Here is a 20924-nt window from a genome sequence, read left to right as displayed (position 1 = left end):
GGTGGTTGCATGGCGCAAAAGAGACAATTTAAGCTTATTCATTCCAGCAGCTTTTATTTTCTGTGAAACATATTCTTTGCTTCACCGGTGGCCGGTGCGAGCTCGTAGAATTCACCACGGCGACCGGTGTGGCGGTGCGAGTTCGCTACGTCGCCGGCTTGGTACCGACGACGTAGCGAAGCCTTCTTACCGCTTAGAAGTTGCAGCCGGTGAAACATCGTTTCGGTGACACTCCGAGAAGCAAGCGTTGCCGGTGGTCGGAGCGAGCGCGTCGCCCGCGCAGCTCTCACACCGGCCGCCGGCCGGCTTGATGCCGACGACGTAGCGAAGCCTACTTCTTACTGCTTCGAAGTTTTAGCCGGTGAAACTCCAGAAACAACCCGCTGACGATCGCAACAGCTTACTTTTGTTACCGATGAAATTATTCTTCGCACTTCCTCGTAACTCGGCACGTTGAAGCGAGGTATCCGTGGCGTGTCGGAGGCTTGCACTCGCGTGCATGGGCATTGCCGCTTGACGGGAGAATAAACACGGGACAGCCAGCTCGATGTGTTCGCGGTCGGACGCTGGCGCGAGTTGAACTTGTCTCTGACCAGAACGGTTCAGTGGAGAAAATAGTCGTACACGTCTACACAAACCAACCGGCCGTTGCAAATCCTCGCTGCACTGATAACTTCGTTGTCTGTCGACAAATGCTCACACGGCGACCCACACAAGGCACTGGAGCTTCACACCGGCGTGCTACACGCACATTCACACACGCACGCACGTGACGACCAAAAATGGTTTTTAAAACTCCCATAGGGAGTTTTTAACCACGGCACGCACGTCACGACCAAAAATACTTTTTAAACCTCCCACAGGGAGTTTCTAACCACGTGACCTAAAACTCCGTGGGGAGTTTAACAAGGTCATGTCGTTCATAAACTCCCTCATTAAGCAAGGGGCGTTTTTCGACGACATGTGCCGACTTCACTCCGCTACCACGGAGTAAATGATTGGGGCATGGGGGTTTTGGGGGCTCATGTGCTGGAAAAGCGCCCATCTCGGCTAATTTTTGTTTACAGTGTAAGCTGCAATCAACACATTTTATTCGCCGAGATTCGGCTCAAACCGTTCACAACTAAGCGCAGCAGTGTGCATTTGTATACGCGCCGCCGACGGCCTCTCCACACTAACGCGGCGATGGTGCTGCCGCCTATATAGGTTGATCTCGCGGCCAATAGTTTAGCTGTGGCGGGCAGAAATGATGACCACGCGCGCTATAATTCTGGTAGTGCTGTCGCTGTTTAGAAGGCGCGGTAAAGTGTCGCCTTGATAACCGGTCCGCGCTGTTATCATGCCAGCTTTGCGGCACATGTTTTTACGGCCGTCGAGTTAGACGTGTTCCTGATCGCCTGTGCGTTCAACACCATGTACGTTCATTTCACTAGTAAGTGTATGTTTTCTGCAATACATGCTGTCGTAGGAATCTACAAACCTGGCTTGCAAACGTGCAAAGAATCTTAAATTTGTCAGCACTGCCATTGTCAAGCGTTGTCATAACTGTCAATGTTTCGCTTGGAGGGCAAAAGTTTCGATTTTTTTAGAACCCTGTTTACTTGTAGACGTTTTCGACGCTCTGTTTCAGCAATATCGTAACTGAAGCCTTGGCAAAATATATGCGTAATTCTGCATTTTACGATCGCATCGTATATATTCTCAACCGATAGTTTTCGGTATATCATTTTTTGCACAAACCAAAGCAGCGAACTGTATCTTGGTCACAGTCAGTGAAGCTTTCTTTTAAAAAAACCACCCTGTATATGCAGAACCATCACTGACTCCCTTTTGAGCAAAGGAGTCATCTATTTCATTCTGGAGTGCCGACCAAAAAGAGTCAAGTAGACGTGACTCTCTTTTGACTCTCTTTTTTTTAAGAGTGTAATACGCAGCAAGTTGGCTCGGCTCTAGAGAGGAGGCAGGTAAAGCTCTAACCAGCGTAAACCTAAGCTGTCGACGTTTTCAGTGTATACAGTGCGCTTTCACAGCTTGTGCGCACTTTATAGACGAAGTCCGATAAGGGGACGTGAAGAGCTTTAGAACAAACTAGTCTTTGGTTTAATCAACATGTTTCAAGAAAATTGTCATACTTTTTTTTTTGTATAGTCACGCCGAGCACACTTGACGTAACTATTTGCGTGAAGGCATTTGAGCACTTTTACGCGAATTCTCAAAGCCCATTGGCAACGAACGCGTTGATTTCGTTGTGGTATAAGCCATCGTTTATGCATATTGTTCTTCTTTGAATGCAAGTAGCCAGAAAGTGAAAAAAAAAGAACAGAGAAAGGAAGTAGTAAGAGAAATGCAACGAAATTATTTGACATCATGTTATCGGTTCTTTAATAACACGTAGCGATATTAGGCACCTTTAGGGCAAAATTGGGCCTTTGAATGGTACTCCATTGATTCAACACAAAGGACAAAAACCATGTGTAAGCCCGCTCTATGCATATTTTTGTTATCAGACAAGAGAAGAAAGTGATACTGCTCACCGATAATAAGGCTGCAGCGTCATATCGGTTGTAAGGTATACGTTGTCAATTCCGTCAGAAAGCATTAGAGCGCACACTGATGGGCACATAGTCAAGATGCACTACCAACTATACCAACAACCATCCTCCTGACTTCCCATCGTGTTTGGTTTTGAACTAGATTCAACTACATTGTCTCCTCATCGGACGGGCCTTGCGAGAGCACAAAGAGCACACTGAGATCAGGATCGCTGTCCAAGTCACTGTCTTTGATTTCACATGTCATTTGTGTAGTTTGTGTTTACTCGCAGCTTCAACCCTGTATCGGTCCAAGTTATTTAATCAAGTATACGAAGGAAGCAAACAAAAAAAGCTTCAGCTTTACAAAAAATTCCTACACTACCGGTGATTTCCGCAGGTTAGTGACCTAAGGTGAACCATGGTAAACATTGCGTCTACCTTTCTGGCTCGATCTGTACCAGCACATGGTTACTATGTCCATAGTAACCATGTGCTCGTTGGCAAGGCCCACGTCAGACCTGAGTAGAGGCATTGCGAAAGCTGATTGTAGTGACAGGTCTCTAGGAGCCATGTACTCCCGAGTCAGGGCACAAAGTTTTTGCACGTGGTGAACAAGGCGATCATAAAGTATCACGTGGAGTATCACGCACCCCGCATGTGTTTTATTGTTTACAATTGCAAGGCTTTGATTATTCTGGAAGTGCGTGAGGTGAGCGTCCTTCTTTAGCACGCCACTTTTTTTCATATTTATGTTGGCTAACCGATTCTGAATGGTACTACAGCGAATAGTGCTTGATTAGAATGATATATTTTATTACTATTATATTTCCCGCACAGTACTATAATCTTTATTTCTCTGCTTGTAGCCCCCTAAAAAGGAGTCACCTGCTAGCGAAAACAGTGTATCATTTCTGGAAGCACTAGCCTACAGCAACTTCCAAGTCGGCTTCGACCCAGTATTCACTGTTGACCTGGCCGACGATGTCATCGTGTCCATGAAACCGACGGACATCATCCCAGACTGGATCCACACTAGGGGCGAGTGGAAGGCCGAGGACACGTACGACGACAGGTTGCGCCAAGTGTGCCACCATTTCAGTGGCCTGCGGAGCACGTGCGAAGCCGAGCTCGAGGCCTTCGCGAGTGCCGACGACCAACAAAGCAAGGCTTTCACCGTGCTCTTCAGGGATGATGACGGGCCACCACTGAACCGAAGCCAGTTCGAAAACGCAACCTCGGCAAGGCCTTTCGGCGACTGGGCGCGTGTCTTCTCCCGGCTGCTCAACATTACCCTGGAGCAAGTAGGCGCACCGGCCACAAAGTAAGTCATATTTCTTTAGTATTTAAAATTGGAGCGTTCTAATGAAGCTTAACACAGCCAAAGAATGAAGCTCTCGGTCATCTTTGCATAGCACTAAGTTCGGTACAGGCAAGATTGCGCCACAGGCGGCCAAAATAGCCAATTCAATAAAATGCAAAGGGATTAAGTGTGTCTAGTGGTTGCCAGCAGAGAATATAAACGTAGATTGCATCCATGACAATCCAAACGACCAGGCCAACAGCGTTGCCCGTGAATTAGCGGGCCGGGATGCTTCCACAGACGGTCCTCACTTCGCTCCATTGTCCATGTCGCATTAAGAAAAGTCAACGACATACAATTAGCTCACAAGAAATTTAGGGAATGGTAGGGGTCAGAAGATATTGAAATAATGTGCAGCGCATGTAAGCGAGGTACAGTTCCGTGAGGTGTTCGCTGGCGTGAGCAAGACCTGCATTGACATTTCTTTGACGGACCATATATATATATATATAGGATATGCCAAGATTTGTGCAAGGTGGATCGCGAGAATGCTTACCGAAGACCACAAACGGCAACGTGTTGATGCGGCCAGGAATGTCTTCAGACGTGCGAAACCAATGGCGAGAAATTCTTGGACTGTATCGTCATTGGGGGCAAGATGTTGGTCCACTAAATGACACAGGAAACTGAACAACAATCCCATCAACGGAAACACCCAGAGTCACCCAAGCAGCGACAGTTCAAAGAAACACTGCGGGCAGTGTGATGGCGAGCGTCTTTTGGGACAGAAATATGCCGCGCGATTCCAAACAAGAGGAGAGGCATGCTCAGGAAGGTAGTGCGTGTTCAACAGGAAAACGCTCGTCCGCAGATCGCCAGTGTAACAGACGACATCATCAATACATTGATTGGATACCTGCACAAACCTGCCCTACAGCCCAGACAAAGCTCCGACATCTCTTCCCTGAATTGAAGAAACACCTGTGTGTGTGGGTCGCATTTCACAACCGGACAGAAGCTGAAAGAACAGGATTTAAGCTACCTTCATGACGTGACAGACTAGATCCCTGAGAAGATGGTACATCACATGAAAAAAAATGCACTGGTCTCAACGGAAATTAGGTATAAAAATATGGAGTGTAATATTTCTGAAGATGTACTATTCAATGCCGATAAACATGCTTTTCGATGCCAAAATAAATGGGACCCTATTATATGGACAATCTTCGTATCACGTCATTCAGTCAATAAAGGAAAGAATTTTTTCCGTCCTTCTTTGATATGGGCTACAAATTTTAAAACCACTCGAATGTTACACTAACAGGTCCTGTGCTCTAAATCGGCGGCCGTTCGTACGCATTCTTGCATTTTTCCTTCCTTTTGACAGCGAGTAATGTGCTATGTGCTGAATTACCTTTTTTGTTGAGCCTTCGTAACAACGATCCATCATTATTTGTCTACTATTTTCAGAAAACGTGTTTTTGTCGTTAGCGTGTTGTACTAGCGGCAGTGTTGTAGCCGTTACTGAAAAAAAAGTAACTAAATACGTTACTCGTCACACTATAAAAAAGGAACGCGTTACCACACTCCGTTACCTACAAAAAATTTCGCGCGTTATTATTACCTTTACCGAAAAAAAGTAACAGACGTTACCTCTGCCGTTACTCCGCAATCATAAATTTTAATCAGTGTGTCATTGCTCCAGGAGCCCCCAATAAGAATATTTTAAATCTTAATTTTATGTTTCACATAAAAGTTGTAACACAAACAACGAATATACCCAAAATGCTCATTCAACGAGTATTAATTTTCGCAAATGTACCGGATCTTAGCAACGTTACAATGGCTTAAAGTTGCCTGTATAGTTACATGTAATGGCTTCTGACTCTGGCACATGGTGGAGCTATCTTTCTCAATGTGACATTATAGAGAATATCCAAAAAAAAAAACGGCAGGAAGTGGAAGATGGAAGTTTGCGATGAAAAAAATTCGTAAACAGGGGGTGGGTGCTCGTGTACACATATAGAGAATATCCAAAAAAAAACGGCAGGAAGTGGAAGATGGAAGTTTGCGATGAAAAAAGTTCGTAAACGGGGGGTGGGTGCTCGTGTACACATATAGGGAATATCCAAAAAAAACGGCAGGAAGTGGGAGATGGAAGCTTGCGATGAAAGAAGTTCGTAAACAGGGGGTGGGTGCTCGTGTACACATATAGAGAATATCCAAAAAAAAACGGCAGGAAGTGGAAGATGGAAGTTTGCGATGAAAAAAGTTCGTAAACAGGGGGTGGGTGCTCGTGTACACATATAGAGAATATCCAAAAAAACGGCAGGAAGTGGAAGATGGAAGTTTGCGATGAAAAAAGTTCGTAAACGGGGGGTGGGTGCTCGTGTACACATATAGAGAATATCAAAAAAAACGGCAGGAAGTGGAAGATGGAAGTTTGCGATGAAAAAAGTTCGTAAACAGGGGGTGGGTGCTCGTGTACACATATAGAGAATATCCAAAAAAAACGGCAGGAAGTGGAAGATGGAAGTTTGCGGATGAAAAAAGTTCGTAAACGGGGGGTGGGTGCTCGTGTACACATATAGAGAATATCCAAAAAAAACGGCAGGAAGTGGAAGATGGAAGTTTGCGATGAAAAAAGTTCGTAAACGGGGGGTGGGTGCTCGTGTACACATATAGAGAATATCCAAAAAAAACGGCAGGAAGTGGAAGATGGAAGTTTGCGATGAAAAAAGTTCGTAAACAGGGGGTGGGTGCTCGTGTACACATATAGAGAATATCCAAAAAAACGGCAGGAAGTGGAAGATGGAAGTTTGCGATGAAAAAAGTTCGTAAACGGGGGGTGGGTGCTCGTGTACACATATAGAGAATATCAAAAAAAACGGCAGGAAGTGGAAGATGGAAGCTTGCGATGAAAGAAGTTCGTAAACAGGGGGTGGGTGCTCGTGTACACATATAGAGAATGTCCAAAAAACGGCAGGAAGTGGAAGATGGAAGTTTGCGATGAAAAAAAGTCGTAAACAGGGGGTGGGTGCTCGTGTACACATATAGAGAATATCCAAAAAAACGGCAGGAAGTGGAAGTTGGAAGCTTGCGATGAAAAAAGTTCGTAAACGGGGGGTGGGTGCTCGTGTACACATATAGAGAATGTCCAAAAAAACGGCAGGAAGTGGAAGATGGAAGATGGAAGTTTGCGATGAAAAAAGTTCGTAAACAGGGGGTGGGTGCTCGAGCCGACGATTAGACAAGTGGACTTGTCTTCTTCAAGGCTGGAACTGATTTCCTTAGCTATCGCGTGTATATGCTTCGTGCCCTCTCCAGATTGGGGAGGGGAAGAGAGGCCGCCGTGACGAACTGTGTGAGTCATAAGAAAGGCGGAGAAAAAGGAACAAAAAGCGGAGGGGAGGGTGTACGTTTCGCTGAATGATTGTCAGTGGAAACACGTGGCATTTTAACAATAGTAGGTTCGAAATCCCTAGAAGAAGGGATCAGTTCTCATTGGTTTTCGTTGTGTATGTACCATACGGAATCGATTCCAGAGCCCCCTAAGAAATGTTAATACCTGCTGGCTGGAGTGTATTGAAATTGTCAATAAGGTATTCCTCTGTATATTTTCTGTCCCTTGGAGACCGGAAGTTTGACTGAAGTATGTAAAGTTTGAGATCTTCGAAATTGTGACCTGCTACATTAAAATGCTGTGCCACTGCTTTGGGTAAATTCTTCGCCGTGTCCGCGCAATGCTCGTTTAATCTAATATTAACAGGTTGTCCCGTTTCGCCAATGTACCATTTTTGACAATATGAACATTCGATCATGTAGATAAGGTTTGAACTAGTGCCGGTGAAACTAGATTTTATATGATGGCCGTAATCACTCCCGGTGCTTTTAACTATAACGCCATCTTGAAGGTCTTTACAAGTCTTACATCTTGGAAGAGAACAAGGTGTTATGCGGGCAGTAGAATAAGGATTTACTTTTACGTGCACTAACATGTCCTTAAAATTTTTATTGCGGCGATACACGACCTTTGGTACTCCGGGAAACGCTTTTCTAAGGCGCTCGTTGCTTGCCAGTACTGGGTAATGCTTACGGAGGATAATATTTATGTTTGGTAGCGCATTTGAGTATTTGGCTATAAATGCTGGCGGCTGTTTGGGCTGTGCTACGGGGGCCCTTTGAGCCAGTGATGATTTCCTATCTATCTAGTTGACATGTTTGTTTTTAGACCTTGTTTAGAGCATCTTGCGGGTAATTTCTTTTAACTAATGTTTCCTTTAGGTTGCTTAAGTGGCGAACGTAGTCGCTGTCGTCGTTACAGATCCTTCCGGTCCCCAAGAGACAGAAAATATACAGAAATAAGCGGAAATTTTTAACGACTCGTTTTTCTTTTTTACACACAATAATAATGAGAACTAACAGACAATAACGCGAAGGAAAGTATAGGGGATGTTATTAGTAGTAAATGTAACGTAAATGTGAACAAGGAAAAGTGGACGAAAAGATAACTTGCCGCGGGCAGGGACCAATCCTGCGACCTTCGAATAACGCGTCCGATGCTCTACCAACTGAGCTACCGCGGCGGCCATCCCCCCGTCCACTTTATGGGGTAAATATGTGCATTTAAACGTGGGAGCGTCAGTCAGCGCCGCCAGTAGCCATGACGGCGAGTGTCGAACACTCTTTTTCTGCCTGCTGGCGTCACGTAGCACGTGAACTTATTACGAGCTGGCAGCTGACCATTAATCCCTCGCATACTACCTGAAAGCATCAGGTCTGCCAGAACGAGACCCTCGCTATCAATTAAGGAAATAAGTGGAAAGTTTAAGGGCTCGTTTTTCTTTGTTATACACAATAATAATGAGAACTAACAGACAATAATGCCAAGGAAAGTATAGGGGATGTTATTAGTAGTAAATGTCAGTGATACAGAGTCATACCTTGTTCACAAGTTCAATACACTCCAGCCAGCAGGTATTAATAAAGTCCCTAGATTTTTCCCTGTTCTTTCTTAAGTACCGACAACCATTGAAGCGCCGTCGACGAATCTCATTGGCTAACGCTCGTTTTCGGTAGCCATGTTCTTCCTGACGCTTTTCCGGCACCCGGTGAAACGCGATCCCCCATTCACTAATGACAGGGGGTTTACGGGAGGAGAAAGGTGCGCCGCGTTAGCATATTGTCCGCTGAAAGATGCGTGGCTAATGCACTTAGACGCGCATGGCTTTGTAAATCTTCCAAGTTAGGAAGAAAATGGCGTCGGACGCCAGCTGCGCGTGAGAGAGGGCCCGGAAAGGAGGCAGTTGTCGGTACTTAAGTAAAAAGGACAAATCTAGGGGCTTTAGGTATTAACATTTCTAAGTAGGCTCTTGAATCCATTCGGTATGGTACATACACAACGAAAACCAACGAGAGTTAAGCCCTTCTTCTAGGAATTTCCAACCTACTATTTTTAAAATGCCACGTGCTTCCACTGACAATCATTCAGCGAAACGTACACACCCCTCTCCCCGCTTTTTGTTCTTTTTTTGCCGCCTTCCATATGACTCGCACAGTTCGTCACGGCGGCCTCTCCCTGCCCCCTCCCCCACTCCCATTCTGGAGAGGGCACGAAGCGTATACACACGATAGCCAAGGAAATCAGTTCCAGCCTTGAAGAAGACAGGTCCACTTGTCGAAACGTCGGCTCGAGCACCCACCCCCTGTTTACGCATTAAACAGAATATGAGATTCAATCCTCAACGCTATTCGCAAAGAAACCATCAATGAACTCTCAAGAAATTTACAATAATTCTGACGGTGTGCTCCTACTAGCGAAATAGATGCGCATATTTTGTAGTAGTAAAGAACTGCTTTAATGGGCAAGTCACCGAAAAAAATATCTGTGCATAAACATTTTTTTGTTCACTTTAACCTGTATAATTACCGCAAAAATTGAATTGCGAGCGTTTATGTGAGTGTGTTCACGATCAGACTGGCTCGCTCAAGAGTTAAATAACCGGAACCTCCACTGCAGATGCAAATAAAAGGAAGCAAAATTAATTTTTAAAACAAAGTTCATAGGCCTTAACAAGTTTGTGGCGACTATAATTAAATGTCGCATATTTAGACATTTTTTTTCAAAAACAGTTTGCTTCGCTCTACAAGTTTCAAACAATGCTACTTTACTCATTGTAGCGCATACATTTCATATACAAAATGTCTTCTTTGTAATGGTAATATTTGTGTTTTACAACGTCGTGAACGTTCAAGATCGACTGGTAATGAAATGGGTCCCTGCGCACTGAATATGTTCTATATTTTTTCCGCGTAAATTATGCAGTTAATAAGAAAATTACGTTCCTTTTCGAGCTACTGGGTGGTACATGCATAAAATATAAAATACTGAAATCAATGAAATCTAAAATATCTATTTTCGGATCCGTGTCGATCTCTTGTGGAATCACCCGTTTGCAATAGCCACGGTAAGGAGACCATCTGCGGTTATGTCTGCCGTGTAGTCGTGTAGCTGTAACCGTGGTTAGCCGTAACCGTAGTTAGCCTAACCGCGGTTAAAGCTGTTCGTGTGACAGCGGTATTAATGTGCTTTGGTTGAAACAGAGGGACGCCAAACAAGGTAGCGAGTAAAAAGGTTTTTTTTGTGTGTGTGTTACAAGACAAAAATTCGACGTTTCGCGTCCCTCTCGCATTCTTTTTCAAGGTTTTCATCCAGCCGTGTGGTCACGCCTATTCTCCGCGATAAGGCAGACTCTCGATCGGCGGTGCACCTGTGGACCGGTTGACGTTACCGGCTGTCGCCTGGATGAACCAGAATTCCACAAAAAGAATTTTAAGTCGACGACACGGGAGTTGTCGAAATCGATGCGGTGGTCGTTCACCATGCTGTGCTCAGCGAGTGTACTCCTTTGTCACTCGAGCTTCCCGACGTCGTTTTTATGTTGTTGCAGCCTCTCGGTGAAGTTCTTTGTTTCCCCCACGTACGAAGTTTCACGATCAGCACGTGGTATGGAGTAAACTAGCGCTTGCTCTTTCTCTTCGGGAGGCGTGACTTTTGGGCACGAAAAGGAGCAGGTGCCAGCAATCTACCTGCTACTTCCGCGAGAAGCATGTCCATACAGTTTCTCATGGCGAATTACGCGGCTTTCTTCAATCTTTGTGTGGCGATGGCCCAACCCTCCCAACAGGGAGTCGGCAGTCTTAAGAAATTGGTCCCCGCAATTTCCACAAACAAAAGCAATTCCGCCCGCGCTTTCTTCATCAATGCCTGGCGGGCCCGACAGCAGTCGGACGCTGCGACAAAATCATTCGTCGGGGCGAGCTCTGCGAAAACGGCACACCTACAGAATGAAAAAGCAACTAGTAACTTGACACCACACGTTACCGAAAAATGTTAACGTAAGTACGTTACACGTTAGAGTTCCTAAATTGGAACGAGTACGTTACTAAGTTACAGAAAAACGTAACGCGTTACTGGTAACGCCGTTACTTGTAACGCGTTACCGCCAACACTCACTAGCGGTGCTAAGTACACAAACGCAAGTAATGTGATTATAAGATTATCATCCCCACAGATTCCACCTCAGGGACCCAGCTTTCTTCCGCGCTCTTAACTCGGCCCTGGCCAAGTTCAGCGATGAGTCCTTGGTCGTGTACCTGGCATGGATGACAATCTTCCACCTTGGACCGCTCTTCAGCGCCGAGCTGTCAGATGCGATAGTCGGCAGCACCACATCAACCCTGGCTGGGCGTGTTGTTGAGACGCGATGTTTAATCTTCATGGAGAAATTGCTTGGTCAGGCCATGCCGGCAGCTTTCGTGCAGCTCAACGTAGCAGATGAGGTGAGCTCTGCGTTTTGTTATGGTTTTACAGAACTATATCTTGCAAGATCTAGTGCTGACTTGCTCAACGACCACCGATACACATTATCCTTGCAAATTGTCACGTGCTTCTGATAGTGAATGAAGCAGCCGAAGTGGCAAGGATATTTTATTGCATTAGTGGTAGATATTTTTACATGCCAGCTAGGGTGCTGCGACGTGCTCCCGACCGGGCTGCAGGAATTAGGCGACTTTTCCTCTTCAAACCACTACCACCACCAGCTATAGTTTTTGTGGCGCAAAAGAATAGACGACCTAAAAAGAACACTTGAGGAAATAATTTTTGTCAGAGGGTCGATGATTTGTGAACAGAAATCGTGGTCCCCGAAAGATGACAGCAAGCGCAGATATTAAGTGACGAGCTCAAGATATCTGAGAACCAATTGCAAAGACGATACTTTATTCCCGGTCTCGACAAGACTTGCATGAAGAAAGCGGTGGGTCAGTTATGCTGATAGTTCATCCGAGCAGTAAACTTTTTCTATATTTCGGTGCAACTTAAAAAGTCGGTACTGGCACCGGAAAAATGTGCTGCAGCCGACTGCCTTGGCAAATAAAAACATTGTCCCGCTTAGGCACTCGACAGTGTCCTCCCAAGGTGGGGTCACCGGCCGTGCGCCTCCTGTCGTCAACATAGAGCGAGCCCATTGCTGCAAGCTTTTATGTATCGGCATTGCAGGAGGAAATGGTGCCGTCTACCATAGTTGTATCCTACTACGGACAATGATCGTGCTCGGACTATCCTAATTCGATGCAACTTGGCCATTGCAATGTTACGTGGATGACGGGCATCAATCGTAGTCGTAATACCTTTCATACGCAGCGATATATATATATATATATATATATATATATATATATATATATATATATATATATATATATATATATATATATATATATTAAAAGCTCGTTGATTCAGATTTCACAAGACCGGGAACACTGTCGGAATTAACCGAATGCCGAATTATTGAAAGCATGAAGGAAACAAAACAGAAAGGTCAATTACATCAACACATTTTTATTTTCTGCAGGAATATGTAAATCAGGTAATTCTTTTGCATGAGAGCAGCAGTGCAAAAGCAGCAGTTTTCGTCATGTGAGACTTCCCTCATAACGTGAACGCGGCTCAGAAGCCCCCCCCCCCCCCCCACCTCTCCGCGTGCCTTAATCCGAAACGTACTCCCAACCTATACTTTATCCCGGAGCAACAACGCGATCATGGGTGGCAACCACGCATTTCTAAAGGCCCGCGGATGTTTCGGCTGTCCGCGAAAGCTGTTTTTCTTCTTTGGTGTCGCAAATTTGCGGCGCTTCGCGCTCGACGGGCCCCGAGGGTCATCCGAATTATACGGCTTGCGGAACGAATTAAGGAGATTTTAGTGTCATAATATATATATACAGGGTGTTTCAAGAAATGTGTCCAACCTTCTCCAAAAATCAGGAAAATGCGATATTTGACAGCTGCCTTCAGAATTGGTTTTTCTGTAGTGGCAGGAATTTTAAGATTGTTAAAGAAATAATTTGGGACTGTAATTAAAAAAGTTACATTAATTAACTTTTTAATTAGTGCAGTTAGGTGGTTGTGTCAAATGGCAGAATTGAAGTTATTCATGCCAGAAACCAAACCCAACTTTGAGATTTCGAAAAAGTGGCATCCAGTAATAATTACGAAGTAATGAAATTCAACCAAATTCAATGGCGAAACCTAAACAGAAACATGGAAGAACGCAACTGCCATGTTCTAATGAGACGTCCAAAATGAGTGGATGACTTTTTCTGTAGCGCTAGGCATCTTAAGATGGTTAGACACATGACTTGAGACAGTAATTAAGAAAGTTAAATTAATTAACTTTTTAATTAGCGGAGTTATGTGACTGTGACAAATTGGGCAATTGAAGTTCTTCGTGCCACCAGATACCCATCCCAACATTGAGATTTCGAAAAAGCGGCCTCCAGTAATAATTACGAAGTAATGAAATTCAACAGAATTCGATGGCTTTCGCTATTGAAAGCCGTTGCAATTCGTTGAATTTCATTACGGCACAACAATTACTAGAGGACGCTTTTTCGAAATCTCAAAGCTCGGATGGGTTCCTCGCATGAAGAACTTCAACTCTCCCATTTGACACAATCACCTAACTCCACTAATTAAAAAGTTATAGATTTAACTTTCTTAATTACTGTCCTAAATGATGTCCTTAACTACCTTAAGATTCCTGCCGCTACAGAAAAAGCAATTCTGAAAGGCCCGAGCAAATATCGCATTTTCCTGATTTTTTGAGAAGGTTGCACACATTTCTTGAAACACCGTATATATATATATATATATATATATATATATATATATATATATATATATATATATATATATATATATATATATATATATATATATATATGTGTGTGTGTGTGTGTGTGTGTGTGTGTGTGTGTGTGTGTGTGTGTGTGTGTGTGTGTGTGTGTTTGACGACACGTGACCGACGAGCCTGAAGACTGAAAAATAAGGAAACTCATATATTTTCACGCTGGCTTCATAATTACTTTTTCTGTGGCGGCAGGCATCTTAGGATGAGTAGATGCATCAATCAGGACAGTAATTCAATAAATTACTTTAATTCCCTTCTTTTTTTAGTGCACGCAGGCGGTCGGGTCTGGTGGGAAAATTTCAGCCCTGCCCGCGAAATAGCCTGCTGCCGCTGGTAATTGTTAGCGAAAAATGAAATCAGACCAGTTTCGCCGGCGAAACCAAAAGCTTAACATGGAAGAGCGCAACTCGTGTACTCTTTTGAGACAACCAGAATCAGCAAGCGTCATGGTATTAATCGTCGATCGACTTCGCTTCGTGGTCGTATGTGTTTCGTTTACGACTAGAGAACTTATGGCGCAGGTATGTCAACAAACGCACAATCACTAACACAACTGCAATCGCCGTCGCGAAGAGTGAAGTCATTATGGTCGTCCGCTCGTTGCGCTCATCGAAGCTTCGGTTTCGGTCTCGCCGGTGAACTTGGTTGGGTTTCATCGCTCCGCAATACTTAACGGAGGTCGATTTTGCAAAATCTCAAAGAGGCAACGGCCTCTTCGGAGGAAGTACAGCAATTCTCCCATTTGACCCGACCGCCTGTATCCGCTAATTAAAAAGGTAAATAATCCATTTTTTTAATTACTGCCGAAATTGCTGTGTCTAGTAAGCTTAAGATGACCCCCCCCCCCCACAGAAAAGTTATTAAGTAGGCAGCAAGCAAATATTCTGTTTCCCTTATTTTTGGTGTCATGCGGGCACATTTCTCGAAACACCCTGTATATTCTAGCGTCGTCAAGTAACGGTGCCAAAGCCCGAGCAAGTCACGACCCTACCACCAACACTTTGACTCACTTGGTTCCGCGCTTAGCCGCTGTCATATATTTTTTTCTCACTTTGACATACGTAGTCGTGAAATGAAGGTGATCCGTGATGCGAGCAGAGCGTGATCTGGTTTCAACATTGCTTTCCCATATGTTCCCAGGCTCAAGAGGACATCCGTCGTATAACAAAGAACATCGACTACCCTCTCAACATTACGCTGACGAAATTCACGAGCAACGGCTCGGAGCCAGCCCACGACTTCTCCAAGTTCACAACACGGCCTCACTTGTTTGGCGACATTGACCCTTTTCTGAGTGTTGCCGAACTCGAGCTAGCCACCGCGGACGTTCTCCCGGAAATGGGAGACTCTGTGCTCACAAACTACCGGCGCACGATTGCGTTCAGGCGAGCATATTTGGGATACGTATTAGACGATCTAAAAGCAGAGTTGTAAATGATGCATGCTTGGTGTCGCAAGTATCATAGATTATTGTTGTTGTTGTTTTTTTTCGTTTTCCTATTATTTTTAGAAAAAACGTATCGGCCAGCTTCAATGACGTGCAGATAGAAAAAAAAGCGCTTTTTGTGGGCACATCAATGCTATTGCAAACTGTTGTAAGCCGCATAAGTAGCTTTGACAGCTTTAGCGCCCCCTCGTGCATTGTGGAAGTGGCTGCTACTATCATATTGACAAGGCATGATCGCGGTCTGCCTGTTGGCCTCGCCTTCAGAAAAGAGAAATTGTGGAGGTGCGAAGCATGTAGGCAAGTGTGTTTGAGCTCCACTATGAGGTCTTCATTGCCTGTGCTGGTCTGCCGTCTGAGTTACAGAATACTAAGTTTAAGTTTGGCTGATTAACTTCGTATGCCTGACGGAGCTCAAGGCTTATAGGAAGTTAGCAAATGAACGTTGGTACTAATTGTTCCCTTATTAAATAAACAATAGTTAAATATGTTGATACATATGGAGGTTATACAAATGCAATTAAACAACGTGGTTCTTGTCCTGGCTGTCTTGAGTAACGACAGCTGTAAACAATCGCAATATCCCCGATAACTTATTTTATCTCAGGTGCAGAGTACACATCATTCTAACTGACATTATTAAATTTCTTGCCGGACATCAACCGCTCCCACGCGACTTTTGACAATTATCGGGATCTCGTTCACGGCCCGGAACGTAGCCTGCCTGTTCTCTCATGTGATCTGCGCTAGCACTTTCCTTACCAAGAAAAAATGACCATCGCTCCCTCCTGCCCTATGCTGCATTCCTCTGCAGCATATTTATAGCACATTGTTTCCGTTCGTCAACGCTACCAATTTTAGGCGCACAATATGGATCGGTGGCTGCTATGCCCCAAAGCTGGACCGGCGCAACTACTATCGCTTCTACGACCGGGCCTGCCGTACGGTGGTGGTGTCGCCAATAGCTGCCACGCTGCCCATCTACGACGAGCAGACCAGCTCGGGCCTACGGTACGGAGCCATCGGGTCTCTGGTCTCTGAGGCGCTGTTCGAGGCCTTCTACGATACGCGCGACGAACTCGGCCCTGTGCAGCGAGATAAGCTTAACAGTGCACGGACGTGCATCGAACGCTTAATATTCAAGGTGAGTTGGCTAATCTTACGCTTTTGCTATCCGTTCTTTTTTAGATGCGAAGCAGCTCTTTGACTAGCATGTGCAACGCTGTCCCTCCGTCCGCACAAACGGGAGGCAACGCGCTTCCCTCGGCGCAGGTGTTGGAGCGGTGCCAAGTAGGTCACGCCGCAGCTGGGCGTTGACGTCACGCTCCCCTCGCACGCTGCTTTCGCAGGTGCGCGCGTACCTCACTCTCTCCCTCACCCGCCGGAGCGCCCGCAGCTGCCGGCTCCAACACCCGCTCGCCTCCCGTGTCTGCGTTTCAGACAAACGTTTACACCAGTAAACGCTACACCGACTTTCGCTTCAAACGAATCTTCCAGCGCTCACCGCAGCACCCGCGTTAGCGCCGTTCAAGCTGTGACGCCACCCGTGCGCAAAGCTGCTGCTTCGCATCCCATCAGGGTTCCCTTCGGGGAGATGGTCCAAATTTTTGTTTCCGATAACAATTATATGGACAGTATCGGCTGGTTTTTGCCGTCGCCGTCGCCGCCGTCATGCACCGTATATGTATATGTGTATGTCCATATATATAAAAGCCACAGAGAAAAATAATTCAGAAATACTTTCCGACGCGCAGAATCGAACGGCCTACCTCTCGCTCCGCTGCGCGCGGCGTTAGACGGCTAGGCCACGAACAGTACCGTCTTTCAGCATGCTAACGGCAAGCTATTTATATACGCCATATACATCAGCGTGCTTTCTTACTCACCAGCGAGATGACGCGATGTGCGCGAGGGGCGTGCTTTAAAGTCGTCGCCCCGCACGTAGCGTTGCGCGCGCGCGCCCAGGTGCACTTCGCCCTACGGGGCGTGGTCGCCTGCGTGCGCCTCGTGGAGGCAGCAGGTGGGTTGTATGTCTTGCGCTTTCACCGCGATGTCCGCGCTGGAGTTACAGAGCGTACAAAGGTCACTTCGCTCGCTCCAGCGGCCGCGTTTGCGAAACGAGCACGCTGTTCAAACGGAAATAAGTAACAACTGGGGCACTTGATAGTTCGCGCTCGCCCTGTGTGTGTTCTTTTCGTGCGTCCTTTGCGCTTGAGCGACGCGCTGGAAATTTCGAGCTGCTTTCCATTCTTTGCGTTACATTGCATTTTTTTGCTGTCGCATTCATTGCTGCGCCGTTGCAGCGAAACTGTGACATTTTTGTACATTGAGTGGTTCATACTATAGCAGCTACATGGGGAAACTCACTTCCCAACGAAAATAGCTTTTATTTGCTTTGTATTGCGTTGCTTTGTATTGTACCCGTTTCCATCATGTATACTAATTGTATTGATATAGCTTTCCTATGCTCACCTGTAACTGTATGGTAAACTTCTGAATTTACTGCGTATACTGCAATTTCTCTTTCGCTTTGTGATTATACCGAACAAATAATAAATAAATATCCGTAGTCCCGATAGCCAAAATGTACGCTCAAATCATATGAATATACGAGTGATTTCTATAGCCCATAAATGCAAAGCAACTCATTTATATCAAACTCATTAAAATATCTAATTTAATTACTTAGCCTACCGACACTATGATGAATTGTGAAATGCAGCGAAATAACTTGGCTCATCTTTACCGAGATTAAAGTGCATGTGCATTTCTATTTCCATACATTCGCCGTTTCCAACACACTCATCGATTTTCTCTGCCTTTCTCGTTGTCACAGGTGGACACCGTTGAGAACATGGAGGAGGCCTTCCTGCTTTTCGGCGGCAGTGCGGCGCTGTGGTCGGCGTACCGCTCCGAGGTGTACTTGCAGGACCGGCGGCTGCCTGGACTCGAAGAATACTCGGAGGACATGCTCTTCTTTATCTCGTTCTGCTTCATCCAGTGCGGCGGCAGCGCCATGCCGAGGGACACGCTTTGCAACATACCGCTCAAGAGCTTCTCATATTTCGCAGAAACCTTCACTTGTCCACTGGGTAGCGCAATGAACCTCGGAAACCGATGCGCTTACGTATGACTGCATCGCTCTGCGCTTCACCTTCCCTCCCACCCCGACACCCTATAGTATTTCATGCGGGCACTGAGGACGGCCTCTAAGTGGAACTGCTGTACTTAGCTGCTTCGTGTATGTATGAAATGATGAATGCGACCTGAATAGATGCATGTGACGTCATGTTATTTTATGACGGAAATGATACTATCTGTATACTATACAGATAGTATACATCTGTATATATATATATATATATATATATATATATATATATATATATATATATATATATATATATATATATATATATATATATATATATATATATATATCAATGTAGGACGAGCCGCATATGCGTTGCGTCGCCTTATAGCTTGAATACGTGGCTTTCGCGTTTGTTCTGTTTGAGGCCTCTGCGGCATCACATTTACCCCCCTATCGCGATGCGCCTTACCGCCACCGTCGACTGCCATACAATTCTCACGTATGTTTTGCTTTCCCCCATGGTCAAGAAGAATGCCGCAGATCGTGTGCAAGGGGAGGCAAAAAGATCGACTACCGTGATTACGATCTCGGCAGCGCAAGGCACATCCAGTAACGTGCCATTGTGCTTGTGTGTATCTGCGTCTGCGCCTGCGTGTGTGTGTGTGTGTGTGTGCGTGTGTGTGCGTGTGTGTGTGTGTGTGTGTGTGTGTGTGTGTGTGTGTGTGTGTGTGTGTGTGTGTGTGTGTGTGTGTGTGTGTGTGTGTGTGTGTGTGTGTGTGTTCATTAAGCTTTTTATTTCGTGATGTTTTTTTCCTCCCCGGAAAGTGCAGTACAAACACATGGGACGTGTACATCGCGCGCTAACGTCGAGACCCTATCTGTAGTACCAAATGCCAAGCACTCCGTGTGGCACTTCTGTTCCGCTTCCTCTTTTCTGCAATTGACGATGGAGATGCTCATCGCCGGCGGTTCTTGATGAGAGCGCCCCATCTGCCTTTCGTGAATATAACACTCCCGTATGCGCAAATCCCATTTGCCAGCGTTCGCCCAAAGCTTTGGGACGTGGTGCGATGGTTGTGTCTGCGTGTGATGTCAACAGGGTTATGCGATCTGGTTGTACAGTGATGCAGGAATGGTTGCGTTGGCACTGTACGCTTTCTTTCGTGAAGGTAGTTCTGTATACCGTGTGTGTTTCTCTTTGGCATGCCTGCTTGTGGCTACCTCGGCCTGTGGGGTCACGGGGCTGGCCAAGACGTCGCATTTCCCGCGAAGGGCTCCTCGCTGAATTAATGAGATCCGGGTCGACAGACAGAGAGTGCGATTTGAGCTCTTTCGTAGGCTAGAGCCGTAGTTTTGCATTGTGCGTCTTCTCACGCACGAGTGTCATATCGTTTATCGGTTTTTGCAAATCGTGCGTGCTGGGTGGAGGAGCGCTCCTTTGGCACCTTCTTACGCTGGGACCAGTAACTGAGGTCTGGCATGACGCTTTATGGAAGGTTCCCATTTTTGGTTCAAGACCTATTACGACTTCATTTTCTGCGGTATTTTTTTTTGCTTTCGCCAAGTCACTTCCTACAGGAGGTGTGACTGTACTTTTAGTAAACCTTTGAAGTCTGAGCCATGGATCTGTTCAGATGTGTGGCACAGGCGTTACTGAACATCCCGCAAAAACTCATTTTCATGGTGCTACCTGGACTTTACTATTGTGTATTGTGTTTGCGTCAGTGCTAGATTTAATATTAAGCGTACACACTTCTGTGGAGTTTGTTTTATGATGGTCCAGAATTGTTTTGTTACTCGCAACGCAGGCCTCACTTCTGCCTCAATTAGTACCTCGCATGTCAGAATTCTGCTTTGCAAGGAGGCCGCTGTGCATAGCGTTTTGAACAGCAAGAATAATATGTTTTATCATATTGTGAATAAGGCCACCCAAAAGTCAGTGCAAATACCACGAGCTGTAAGGTCGGTAATTGAATTTCAGGGCCGCATTTTACTGCTGCGGTTTCCTTACTGCATTCACATTCCAAAGTAAACGGACGGTAACAGTTACTTCGCAGCTCCTTTGCAATCAATGCAATTACAATCGGTTCGAATTAGCCTGACGTGGCCACGAGGCGACTTAGCTTTCATTTGGTACTTACTGGTATAAAAATAAGGGGCTATAGGTTATCGCGCCATCTTACTTCGGCAAGAAAAAAGCAGGGGCACGATATTGCCTCGCTTCTGCGGCACGTGTCTAAGCAACGATGAGCAGGCTATAGACTTCTTTCAATGTACAGAAGGGTCACCGTCCTTTTGAACT

At 45.5% G+C, this 20924-nt stretch overlaps 1 protein-coding gene across 1 annotated transcript in view; it reads left to right on the top strand.

Annotated features, from left to right (window-relative positions):
* The window catches only part of LOC119381889 (neprilysin-1), a 30287-nt gene extending 11626 nt beyond the window's left edge, over positions 1 to 18661 (top strand). Inside the window, exons 3-7 of the mRNA XM_037649641.1 lie at positions 3401 to 3855; positions 11409 to 11676; positions 15225 to 15469; positions 16390 to 16672; positions 18365 to 18661. Coding sequence (XP_037505569.1) covers positions 3401 to 3855; positions 11409 to 11676; positions 15225 to 15469; positions 16390 to 16672; positions 18365 to 18661 — 1548 coding nt within the window. The remainder of the gene's footprint in view (positions 1 to 3400; positions 3856 to 11408; positions 11677 to 15224; positions 15470 to 16389; positions 16673 to 18364) is intronic.
* Positions 18662 to 20924: the final 2263 nt, after the last annotated feature.

This window comes from Rhipicephalus sanguineus, chromosome 2 (assembly GCF_013339695.2).
Source record: "Rhipicephalus sanguineus isolate Rsan-2018 chromosome 2, BIME_Rsan_1.4, whole genome shotgun sequence".
In the NCBI taxonomy this organism is placed as follows: domain Eukaryota; kingdom Metazoa; phylum Arthropoda; class Arachnida; order Ixodida; family Ixodidae; genus Rhipicephalus; species Rhipicephalus sanguineus.
The sequence above is the reverse complement of the archived record's forward strand: the minus strand, read 5'-3'. Positions and strand labels throughout refer to the sequence as shown.